This window comes from Adiantum capillus-veneris, chromosome 13, assembly GCF_014529385.1.
Source record: "Adiantum capillus-veneris isolate H3 chromosome 13, ASM1452938v2, whole genome shotgun sequence".
Classification (NCBI taxonomy): domain Eukaryota; kingdom Viridiplantae; phylum Streptophyta; class Polypodiopsida; order Polypodiales; family Pteridaceae; genus Adiantum; species Adiantum capillus-veneris.
In genome coordinates, this window is record NC_140943.1 from 78,480,262 (window position 1) to 78,492,192 (window position 11,931).

The 11,931-nt window shown below is 41.3% G+C and overlaps 1 protein-coding gene across 1 annotated transcript; it reads right to left on the reverse strand.

The window, feature by feature from the left end:
• Nucleotides 1–8,475: 8,475 nt before the first annotated feature.
• On the reverse strand, nt 8,476–11,456 carry LOC147444303 (uncharacterized). The gene is made up of 4 exons (XM_086527830.1): nt 11,312–11,456; nt 10,888–11,154; nt 10,375–10,416; nt 8,476–10,277 (listed from the first exon to the last, which is right to left on the reverse strand). The coding sequence occupies exons 1-4, from the start codon at nt 11,432–11,434 to the stop codon at nt 8,769–8,771; spliced, it is 1,941 nt and encodes a 646-aa protein (XP_086383956.1). The 5' UTR covers nt 11,435–11,456; the 3' UTR covers nt 8,476–8,768.
• Nucleotides 11,457–11,931: the final 475 nt, after the last annotated feature.

The window sequence follows — 11,931 nt, forward strand, 5'->3', positions numbered from 1 at the left end:
GCCGAAAAGTTGGGACACTTTTCGCACAGCTTTGAGTAATTCTGCACCTCCATATGGTTTGAACATAGTAGGTGTAGAAGGAAGTCTGCTTACTGAAGAAACCAATAGAAAGACAATAGACAATGGACAAAGGCAAAGGAACAGCCTTAGTTGTCAGGGGAAGGACCAAAGAAAAGTACAAAGGTGGAAAGAGGAATCGGTCTCGTAGCAAGTCCCGCAGTGCTAAAGGCAAGAGTGACATAGAATGCTACCATTGTGGCAAGAAGGGTCACATGAAAAGAGACTGCAGAGAATGGAAAGCAGAAAAAGGCAAAGAGAAAGCTGAAGACCATGGTGAGAAGAACAAGTCCTCAGTGAAGATTCAAGAAATAAATGGGACAAACACTGTTGCAGAGAATGACAGTCTAGTGTCAGGAGACATCTACTTCTTGAAGAATACAATGGACTCAGCTCTTCTTACAGCATCTGATGGAAATGCATTGAGTGACTGGATTATAGACTCAGGGGCATCACTTCATGTGTCTCCAAACAAGGAGTGGTTTACCTCTTATGTGACCACTAAAGATCATGTTCGGCTAGGCAATGGGCAAACATGTGAGATCTTAGGTGTTGGAGATGTACAATTGAAGTTTCAGAATGGCTCTTCTTTCACGCTGAAGAATGTGAGACATGTTCCCGCAATTACAAAGAGCTTGATCAGCACAGGTTTACTTGATGATGCTGGCTATGTCACCACTTTTGGACAGAACATGTGGAAGATATCCAAGGGTTCTATGACAGTAGCACATGGATTAAAGTCTGGAGGACTTTACATCATTTATGTATCAAATGTCTCTAAAAATGTAATCAATGTAACCGAGCAGCCGAACGTTTCTTTGTGGCATAGCCGGTTAGGACATATGTCCAAGAAGGGAATGGAAATCTTGTCTCGTTCTGGTTATTTGCCTGGCTTTTCATTTAATGATTTTGAATTCTGTGAACATTGTCTGTATGGTAAGCAAACACAGCAGCCACATAAGCATAGAAGCAGTAGAAGAGATACACAGTTGGCACTTGTTCATAGTGATTTGTGTGGACCTATGCCTAACCTATCTCTAGGGGGAGCTTCTTACTTTATGAAATTTATAGATGATTACTCGAGGAAAGTATGGGTTTACTTTCTCAAGCACAAGGATGAAGCGGTTAGTGTTTTCAAAACGTTTGTGACACTTGTGGAGAATCAGAGTGGCAAGAAGCTTAAATGCTTACGCACTGACAATGGTGGAGAGTATGTTTCAAAGGCCTTTCAGGACTTTTGTGAGTCAAAAGGTATAAAACGTGAACTTAGTGCTCCTTACAATCCTCCTCAAAATGGTGTTGCTGAGAGGATGAATAGGACCATACAAGACAAGGTCAGAAGTATGTTGTCTAATGCACAGCTGCCAAATGGGTTTTGGGTTGAAGCTGTATCAATAGCTGTTCATCTTGTAAATAGATCTCCTAGCAAGGTTTTGCAGAAGGATTCAGTGCCAGAGATGGTATGGTCAGGCAAAATGCCCTCATACAAGCATCTCAGAGTCTTTGGCTGTGAGGCATATACTCACGTTCCAAAGGAATTTAGGAACAAACTTGAGCCAAAGAGTAGAAAGTGCACCTTTCTAGGCTATGGTAATTCTGGTGAGATGGGGTACAGACTTTGGGATCCCGAATCCAGAAAGGTTGTCCGCAGCAATGATGTTCACTTTAATGAATCCAAATATCATTCTAAACCAGAGAGGGTTGAGGAGATTAGAAGAGTTGTCTTCCAAGAAGATGGACCCTGCACGTGCAAGACAAAATGTCAGGGCTCAAGAGGAGCAAGGACAGGATAGAGTGGAACCACAGGTTGTGGCTGAGCCTGAGCCACCTATTGTGCGTAGATCTGGACGTGTCACGCGACCTCCTGTTAGGTTTGTTCCATCTATGAATTATGTCCTATTGACTGATTGCAATGAGCCTTCATGTTACAAGGAAGCAGTGCAAATGAAGGACTCCGGGAATTGGCAATTGGCCATGCAGTCAAAGATGACAGCTCTGCATAAAAACCAGACATGGAAGCTAGTTAAATTACCACGGGGCAAAAAGGCTCTACCCTGTAAATGGGTTTACAGGTATAAGATCACCGCTCATGATAGTCATCCAAAGTACAAAGCAAGGCTTGTTGCTAAGGGCTTTAAACAAGAACAATGCATTGACTTTGATGAAGTCTTCTCTCCGGTGGTCAAGATGACTACATTGAGATGCTTTCTTGCATTGGTTGCCATATTAGATTTGGTGTTGCACCAAATGGCTGTCAAGACAACGTTCTTGCATGGTGATTTAGATGTGGAAATTTACATGCAGCAGCCAGAAGGGTTTGTTGAGAAAGGCAAGGAAGATTGGGTATGCCATTTGTTAAAGAGTCTTTATGGCTTAAAACAATCACCGAGGGCATGGTACCATAAATTCCACAAGTTTATGCTTTCTCAAGGCTACAAACGTAGTGAGTTCGATCACTGTCTATATACAAAGAAGGCTAAGGATGGCAGTTGGCTGATCCTTATTTTGTATGTGGATGACATGTTGATTGCTGGCAAGCACTTGGAAGAAATTTCAGCTTTGAAGTCAAAGATGGCAAAATCGTTTGACATGAAAGACATGGGTGAGGCAAGTCATATACTTGGTATGCGCATTGAGAGAGACAGATCAAAGAAGTTGATTTGGTTATCTCAAACAGAGTATATTGACAAGGTTTTGCAACGTTTCAATATGGAGAAGGGAAAGGCATTGAGTGTTCCATTGCCACCATATGTGAAACTTAGCAAACAAGATTGTCCTGTGTCTGAGGAAGAACAGGTTGAAATGGATAAGATTCCATATGCGTCTGCAGTGGGTAGTTTGATGTATGCAATGATTGCTACTCGCCCAGACATTGCATTTGCAGTGGGAGTAGTAAGTCGATACATGTCAAACCCAGGCAAGAAACATTGGGAGGCAGTGAAAGGAATATTGAGATACCTAAAAGCTACAAAGAGTATGCGTACATGCTTTGGGAGTCAGGAGCTAAGTGTAAAGGGTTTTACAGACTCAGATTATGCAGGTGACTTAGACAACCGAAGGTCTACGTCAGGGTATGTCTTTACATTGGCTGGTGGAGCAGTATCATGGCGTTCTAGATTACAAGATTGTGTTACTCAGTCTACTACAGAGGCTGAATATGTTGCAGCATCAGAGGCATGCAAAGGATCAATTTGGCTTAATCGACTAGTAACAGATTTGGGAATCAAAGAAGAGATGCATGTGTTATATTGTGATAGTCAAAGTGTTATACAATTGGCTCACAATCCAGTTTATCACTCAAAGACAAAGCATGTGGATGTGAAGTATCATTTCATCAGGGAAATGCTCGAGGATAAGCAACTTCAGCTTGTCAAAGTTCACACCACAGAAAATCCTGCTGATCTACTTACAAAAGGACTTCCCTCAGAGAGCTTTGCGCATTTTCGCAAGCAGTTAGGTGTAGGGTAGTACATCACTTCTCTACATCTCTTGTATATTAGCTTGTATAGTAGCTTCTCTCACACTTAAAGTACCACATTGGACTTTAAGTGGGAGGTTGTTGGGGTATAAAGCCCAATGTGGTCGCCCAGGTAAGTGGGCAAGCCGCCAGGTATGTACACATATTCTTTTGTAAAAACCTAATAAGAACTCACTATGCTCTACACATTACAGTAGAGCGAGTTCACCATATCGTCGTGCTCTTCTTCTCGCACTCTCTCTCGCGTCGCACTTCCGCTCGTACTCCTTCAAGTTCTGCTTACTAGAATACACAATAGCTTGGATGCTTACTAGCATAACTGGGTATGCTAATTAGCTTGCAATGTATGCTAACTAGCCAAAGTGGGTATGCTGATGAGCATAACTTGGTTTGCTAACTAGCATAGCTGGGTATGCTAGTTAGCATACACAGTATGCTAGCCACCATACCCACTATGCTAATTGGGTATGCTAATTAGCATACAAATTATGCTAACCACCATGCCCACTATTCTAAGTAGCATTCACAATATGCTAACTAGCATAACAATATTTTCTTGTTATGTTGGTTTATTGATTAACCTGCTATCATTTATTATTATCTTACCAGAGATTGGTGTGATTGAATGTCCTTGTCTTGAGAGCTTGCAACACCATTCTGTTGGTATCCTCTATTGGCAGGTGGAAGCTTTACATTCTGTCCCTAGGGAGCATGCAACAACAAGGCAAAGAAGATGATAGCTATGCACACATGGTATCTTAACCATTGAGACACACTCACAACAATTTTGTAAGACTCGACTTCTTGATTTTGCTAGGACATGGAGTCTATATTGGAACATGTAGCGTCCAACTTGCAAAAGTTGTGACAACACATTCAGGAGCTACATGCACGATGGAAAGAAGAGAACCATATTTGCCAAGTCTAGTGGTGCAATACCTTCAACACCGAGTCCAAGAACTATGTAAAGACACTATGTGTCAAAATCCACCCATGAATTTGGCTAGTCTAGTGAGGCAAGTAGAGCAACCACACTTGCTAGTTCTAGTGGTGCAAGAGCTTAAATCCTCAGTAAAAGAACTACATAAGGCCAATATATGTCACCCATGATTTCAGCTAGTCGAATGGGGCAAGGAGAACAACCACACTTGCCAAGTCTAGTGGTGGAAGAGACTCACCTCCCAGTCCAAGAACTACATGAAGCCAATATGTGCAAAAATTCATCGGTGGTTTCCACTAGCCCACCACAACAAAGAGGGAGGCCAAAGTCAATCCACCTGAAAAGCATGATGGGACAAGATCAAAGTTTAGAGGCTTATTTAAGCAAGTGAAGTTGTTTATATACATGCAAACAAAGCTTTACCCAGCTGGTGCTTCTAAAGTTAGTCTCATTGGTGCACTTCTCTCAATACACTTGGAAGAAGTAACTATTGAAACCAAGCTTCACAAGCTACAACAAGGCTAGAACCCTTCTTCATTCATTAGGAAAGGAATGGGAAAGATTTTCTTTGAGGGTTTTAAATGCTAGCATGGGCTTCCAAGTGACATTGTTTCAAAACAATTAAGGACTACAATTCACAACAAGGTTTCGAAAAGGCTTGTTCAAGATTCAAGTGGTAACAATTAGCCTCTCTTTATCTAGAATCATCCATGGAGTGATGGACAAACAGAGGGGGTGAATCACGTCTTAGAGTAGTATCTTTGATGCATAATCAACTATCATCAAGAAAATATATAAAATTGTTGGACCTGACTGAGTTTGCCTACAGCAACACTATTCACACTTTCACTCGACATATCCCATTCTTTGCCAATCATGGCTAGGATCCAAAAATGGATGTCCACATGAATCACCAACCGAAGAATCCAATCGCCACATATTTTTTCACACATGGAGACAAGACATTTATAAAGAATTAATAAAGAACATTAGAGAGTCTCAACAGAGGTATAAGACTATTGTAGACAAACACTGAATGCAACATTCACCATGCAAGATTGGGGTTCGAGTGTGGCTTCTCTCCCGTGACCTACACCATTTCGCCCTTTTTAAAAGCTAGATTATCAAAGACTCGGACCATTCAAGATATTTGGCCAAGTTAATCCAATTACATATCATATCCAATTCCCAAAGTCTACGCAGATTCATCTAGTCTTTCATGTTTCAATGTTGGAGCCTGGTCACTGGTCCAAAATTCGTTAGTACCATCAACAACATCCATCAAGCCTTGCTCCCATCAAGAAGCAAAACTGCTCCTCATGGAACTCGTCTCTAGGGGAGGGGATAATGTCACAAATGCAAGCTCTTAGAAAATTTCTAGAAATTTTTAGATGAATCTAGAAGGATCTAGAAAATTCTAGAAGTTTGAAGAAGAATCTAGAAGTTCCTAGAAAGTTCTAGAAGTTTGAAGTAGAATCTAGAAGTTTTTAGAAAGTTCTACAAGCTCAAGGAAGGACCTAGAAGTTTTTTAACCTCCTTAAGCTTGAGAAAGCACCTAGAAGGTTCTTAACCTCCTTAAGCTTGAGTATAAATAGAGGTCTTGGGGTACAAGCCCCTCAATCTTTCCAACACTAGTTGTGAGGCTCCTGCGAGGTACATACCCTTCCAGTTTTTGTCTTGTTTTTTAGTCTTATTCTTGTAACCAAGTCTTGCTTTGTACTCCAATCTTGTAATCCAAGTCGTGTAGTCTCCTTAATCAAGTATCAAGTCTTGTATCAAGTTCTCTTAATCAAGTATTGAGTATCATAATCAATAATAAGTGTTGTAATCAAGTCAAAAGATCTTGTTAATTGTGAGCGTATCCTCTCGCTCTCGTCTAGCTTGAGACGAGCTCACAACACATAGTGAGTCTGAAGGCATTGGTATTCGCAATCAATCAAGTTGAACATTTTGTCAAGAACTTGTCAATTTTTCAAGTTCCATGTGGATGGCTTCAAAGGTTCGTGTGAAGGATTCTACCGACTCCCACTCTAAAAAATCATCGATAAACATCTACAACAATGAACAAGAAACGGATATCATGCACATATTAGAAGTAACGTATGAGGTGAAAATAGAAAATTGCCTAACCTAAAAACTTTACTTTGAAGTGAAATTACAGTTTGTAGGAAACCTTGGTTGAGTCAATTCCCTAGCTTCAATTGTGAAGCTATATACACATGTTACACCTTCGCTAGCTGCTTATCGTCTTAGGTTTGCTTGAAATCCATGATTCTTTTCTTCAAATCATGTGCTTGAGAAGCTATGTGTCTCCTTGAGACCTTGTGTGCACCTCTTGAGCTTGGCTATATTGTCACCCACATCAATGGCATTTGTAGAGCCGACAGTAACTCAACAACCACTTTTGTCCTATACATTGTTGTAGTAAATTGAGTCAATACACTCCTAAGTTATCAAGCATGTATTGATTCCATGGAAGGAAGAAGCACCACCTGGATATAGAAATTTATGATTAGTCTAACATAGCCATGGTCTGAGTTGCAGAAATAGCAAGGATAGAAGGTATACAAAGACGACCAATGCCAACGCTACATCCCTTCACCTACAAGTTTGCTAAATGGGAAAGAAGGTGTGAAGAAGCTATTGAGGAAGGTAAATCCTCTCTAAAGAGCTAAATGGATAAGGAGGAGTATAGAAGCTATTGAGGAAAGTAATTTCGTGCAAGAGAGAAGCTCTAGGAGTAGGATATGCTATAGATCTACCGTTATACGGAGAGATATGAAGGACATCGAGCAATTGAAAAATTCAATAGATGGTGGCTATCATTGAAGAGAATGCGGCAAGCTTGAGGAGGGAAAGGAGGTTCAAACTCTATTGTAAAAGCCTTTTGAGAGAGAAAAGTGACACTGAAGAAAGAGATGCAATTTGTAAGGTGGAATAAAAAAACCAATATGTTTTTGGAGGGACCCCCGTTTAGGCGAGAGGGAGAGAAATCGGCTTCCACTAGAGAGAGAGAATAGACTGATTTTCACCCCAACCTTTAAAAAAAAGGTTTAGGTTTTGTATTTTAAAAGAGATTCTCTTTATATTTAAAAATATTATTTTTAAGCTTACTACAAGTTTGATCACTCACTTTTAGGCCTTGACATACCCACCATTTCAGTCTACATGGCATCCACCCATTTGCCCATTCCATAATACAATGGAAAATAAAGAGGCCCTTATAGACCCCATTTCTTTCCTAATGGTATGTCCCATAGCATCATCAAAAAGCACAAATAATCTTGATGAACTTTTTGAGCGGTCTCTTAGAATGCATTAATTGTAATCTTTGTCTGACAAGGGAATCACATATGGATGCATCTTCAACATCTGTAAGATGTTGACATGAATTGTAGACAAGTAAGAATTCCCATCGTCATTCCTGATGAGTGATCGTTGGAAAGATATGTTGTTTGAGTATGCTTTGGTTGTTATGTATGCCAAGTGTGGTGTCCCCTGGCCTTGATATAAAGGCATAAAAAGCTTGTGTTGGATAAGTGCCGCAAACTACTCTATTGAAGTTTTGACTGTAGGATGTGGCATGGGCAAGGCAGAATGCTCTAGGCTATTTCTCTACGGCCTAGAGAGAAGGTTTTTTGTCAGATGCAATCACCTATTATATTGATTTCAAGCAATATGAAAGCTTTTCGCAGATAGCAGATCTATCAACATGCATCTATGAAGTCCTATATCTTCAAGTTGCACCATGTGCAAGGATAGACATTGTTATGGGTAGAAAATAAATGCATGATGAGATGGTTCAAACGAAAAAAATGCATGGCACCATTAGTTCAGTAGCGCAACTAAGTTTTGAACTTCGGCTGGGGAATGGTCTTGTTGAAGGCCATGATTTAGTAAAATATGGTCAAATATAGGGGCGTGGCCAGGAAAATCTAGAAACAATTTCAAAGCAAGGGATTCTCTCTAGCAATCACCAAGTTTCAATAATTTCCAGCAAAATTCACTTATTTTCATTTTCATCTATTCAATTGGAAAAGCGTTCGCCACTTGAGAATTATTAAGAGGCAGGCCGAACCCTCCAAGTTGATATCAACAGCAATATATCATGTTCAATTACAGTCATTTGCAAAAGATACCATGGATTTTAACGTGGCCCCACATTAAGCAGGTTTCTGATCCCTAATTGATTACATTCCAGACATAATTAACAATTGACATCTTGACGTTAAGTGGTCCAACAATATATCATGAATGCAGTTCTCTTTAGGCAGAACAACGTCATATAGGTAGCTAGCTGCCCTTTAATATTTTCCTCCACTTGGCTGAACGGCGGCGGCGCTCCGCCTCCTCCTCCAAAAGGATCAGCTCCTGCTCTCGCCTGTCTTCCTTGCTTGCTATCTTAGCACTGCGTCGACTTTCCTCTGCTTGGATGTCATTAATAATCATGACATCTGCATTCATGACAGAGGCATTCTCTACATCAGGGTGGGCCATGGTGAAGTGTGAATTGCTGCTAACATTGGCAGCATTTGTCGTGTCTGTTTCAGTCAGCCTCTTACGCGTAGGTGCCTCTTTTGATTGTATCTCTTTCCCATCTTCTTTCTCTACCCTAACAATTAGCTCATAGTGTTGAAAGCGAGGTAGCTCTGCCACCTTCGAAGCCACAGATGGTGATTGTATGTTAGCCGCAGCACTCCCTAACATGTCCTCCTTTCTGTTCAAATCCTGAGAGCAAGATAGATATACCACCTCATGATCTGCCACTATATCAGTATTAGGTGATGACTGTGTGTTAGCTCGAACATTTGTTATTTCTGTTCCGTTGAGAAGATTCTGTAAGTAGGCAGGCTGTGAGATTTGAGAAGCTGGTTCATCCTGTAATAACATGCGGCTCCTCAAGGTCTGTACATTCTCCCCTTTGCGACTTTCTGAGAGGTAGGGCACACTTCCTTCATATTCAACACGAGCAGATGCATTTTCTGGGCTACAAATGAGGGCACTTTCTAGCCTATGAGACAATTGTGATTTCATTGTGCTGCTCAAGCCAAGCTGCAATTTTTGGCTGGTACCATCCAGAGCCTGTCCTACATTGATCTGAGTCACAGATGTACATACTCTTGCCACTTGAACATCCTTGCCTCTGTTGATATGGGTTGCAGTGGGTCGTGAAGTTTGCTCCACCGATCCACTAGTTGCTGGAGATGCAGATTTGGGTGGATCAGACTCAATTTCTATGCCTTCCATCTCACATCCAGCCTTGTGGCGAATCTTGTCAGGTGTTGCACTTGCACATGCACATGCTCCAACAGAACGGGAGCCGAAGAAAGACTGGCATTCTAAGTTTACAACCGCATCAGAACCACAGAACAAGCTGTCTTCATGTCTGTGCCCGTTGTAGCAATCCAGAAAACAAAGGACTTCTGTCGCATTGCTGGATTTTGCATTTTCCACTTGTGGAGCAGCTAAACTGACTGCTTTGTGTGTGTTATAATGCTGCTCGTTGCAAGAAGGAAGAGGAGAGTTTGCCATGTGAGATCCAAAAGAACTGTCTCTAGTTGGACAGCATGTCAAAGACAAGATCCCAGCGGGCTCTTTAGCTGACCTTCCAAGGATGCACTCAGAATCAGGTGCAACATGAACCCGTCCATAGTCCAGCCATTCCAGTGCATTCAAGTCTTCAACCACCTCAGTGTAATTTAGGGCCATGTCTCTTACTTGTAGAGTCTTATTAGCGCAACTGAGGGAGGAAAGGAAGGGTTTGAATAGACGCAGTTTCTGAGAGTGTAGAGTTATGAATTCCTGCGGACAATCTTCTATTTACTTGAGTAGTTCAGATTATTCCAGGGTATTTCAAACACAATCCCCCCCCCCCCCGCAACACACGCATGGAAAGTACCTTTGAAAGTCCTGCGTTGGACAAATGGTTTGCTGAGAGCACCTATATCAAGGCCAGCAACAGTTCAGCTACTGTGTTTAATGATAGATCTAATCGGTATAAGATAAATGATAAATCTTGAAGTTAAACTAACAATGATAGCTAAACCGGTTAACACGGATCATTCTCATGGAAACTGTTTTCTTCTTGAAATTCATGATCATATGAAACAGTCGAACTATGCAATGTTGCATCAATTTGATTACATTTCAACCAATAACAATATTGATTCGACAGAAGAAACCGTCTACATGCAAAATGCTTGCGCTTGAGCTGCAGAAAGTATATACTTTGGGGCTGGTAATCGAACAGAAAGATAGATGTAAACTTTAAACGGCCAGATCAAAACGTAACATACAAGTTCTTCGCTCAAATAAACAATTGCTCATTTCGGATGCAGGCTTGAGACTGGTCGCAATAAAAGAGCTCAAATACTCATGGTAGAAATGGAAAGGCAAAGGTAGGGATAAATACCTTACGAAGGGACTGAAGCGAGCAAGATTTGTCGAGAAGTGGTGGGCCTTGCTCCACAGCGAGCAAGACTTGAGCGTATGTTTCCAAGCTGAGGTCCAGTTTCTGCAGCTTCTCATGTCGACGCACAGAACTCACGGGCACATGCTTTTTTGTCTTAGCCTTGACGATGGCAAGTCCTGATTCATGGCCGGTTCCAACTGCGGGATCTGTGGTACGCATTGTCGCAAACGGATCGGCAGCTTGTAATGTGTTCCGATTCTTCACGACCTGTAACCAGATCAAAGCGTAATGCACATCTTCTCTGCGAATGATGTAAACCTCGAATGTTGCTTTATGTTGATCAATGGTGGACGCAGACAAACAGAAAACGTGCAAGTGCTATATTTATGGGACATGCATATAAGATTTACGACAATGATCTTACAGGGCTATGGCGGATTGCGGGCCGATCAACTAGATGTGAGTGGCTGCGACCGACATTCGTTGAGGGCGAGATCAGGAGATCGCTTGCAGGATCTATGGCTGCTGCTCGAAGACCGCAATTCATTCACATTTGAACTTAAACAAAACTGGCGGGAAACAAATCGAACAGCAAGATTCAGAAAATGCCCTTCACAAATTGGTTTAGTGTAGCCCCACAAACAAAACTTTGAAATGTATATTATTAGATGGCCAAAAAACCTTCCAAAATTGGAGAAAATTAGCATGAGATTCTTCAAATGTAGTCGATTTACCTCTTTAGATTTCTACAAGAAGGCTCTCCGAATTTTTACGCCAGAAATTTCACAATCTTCACAATTTCAAACCATTTTGCAAGCATGGTGAGTTTCACATTCACCGTGCAAAAGGCCTCTTATACATCTACAAATGCTACTGTTTGGTTGTGCAAAATAGGGCAGCTAGTGTGTTGGCACATGGGGTTACGTACTCCCAAATTAACATTTAAGATTTTAAACGAACCAAGTTAGGCTACAAGACGCCAATATGAGGGTGTCATCAAAGTCCTCATGGACTTGGTGTTGACCTGCAAGGTAAACAACAATG

Bases quoted from the DNA above. Each gene is read 5' to 3' on its own strand.
- LOC147444303 (XM_086527830.1), bottom strand. From the start codon at position 11,434: ATGAATTGCGGTCTTCGAGCAGCAGCCATAGATCCTGCAAGCGATCTC. The intron at 11,155-11,311 runs GTAAGATCATTG...ATCTGGTTACAG, and splicing joins CCGCAATCCGCCATAGCCCT to GTCGTGAAGAATCGGAACAC. The intron at 10,417-10,887 runs GTATTTATCCCT...GCCTTGATATAG, and splicing joins CGCTTCAGTCCCTTCGTAAG to GTGCTCTCAGCAAACCATTT.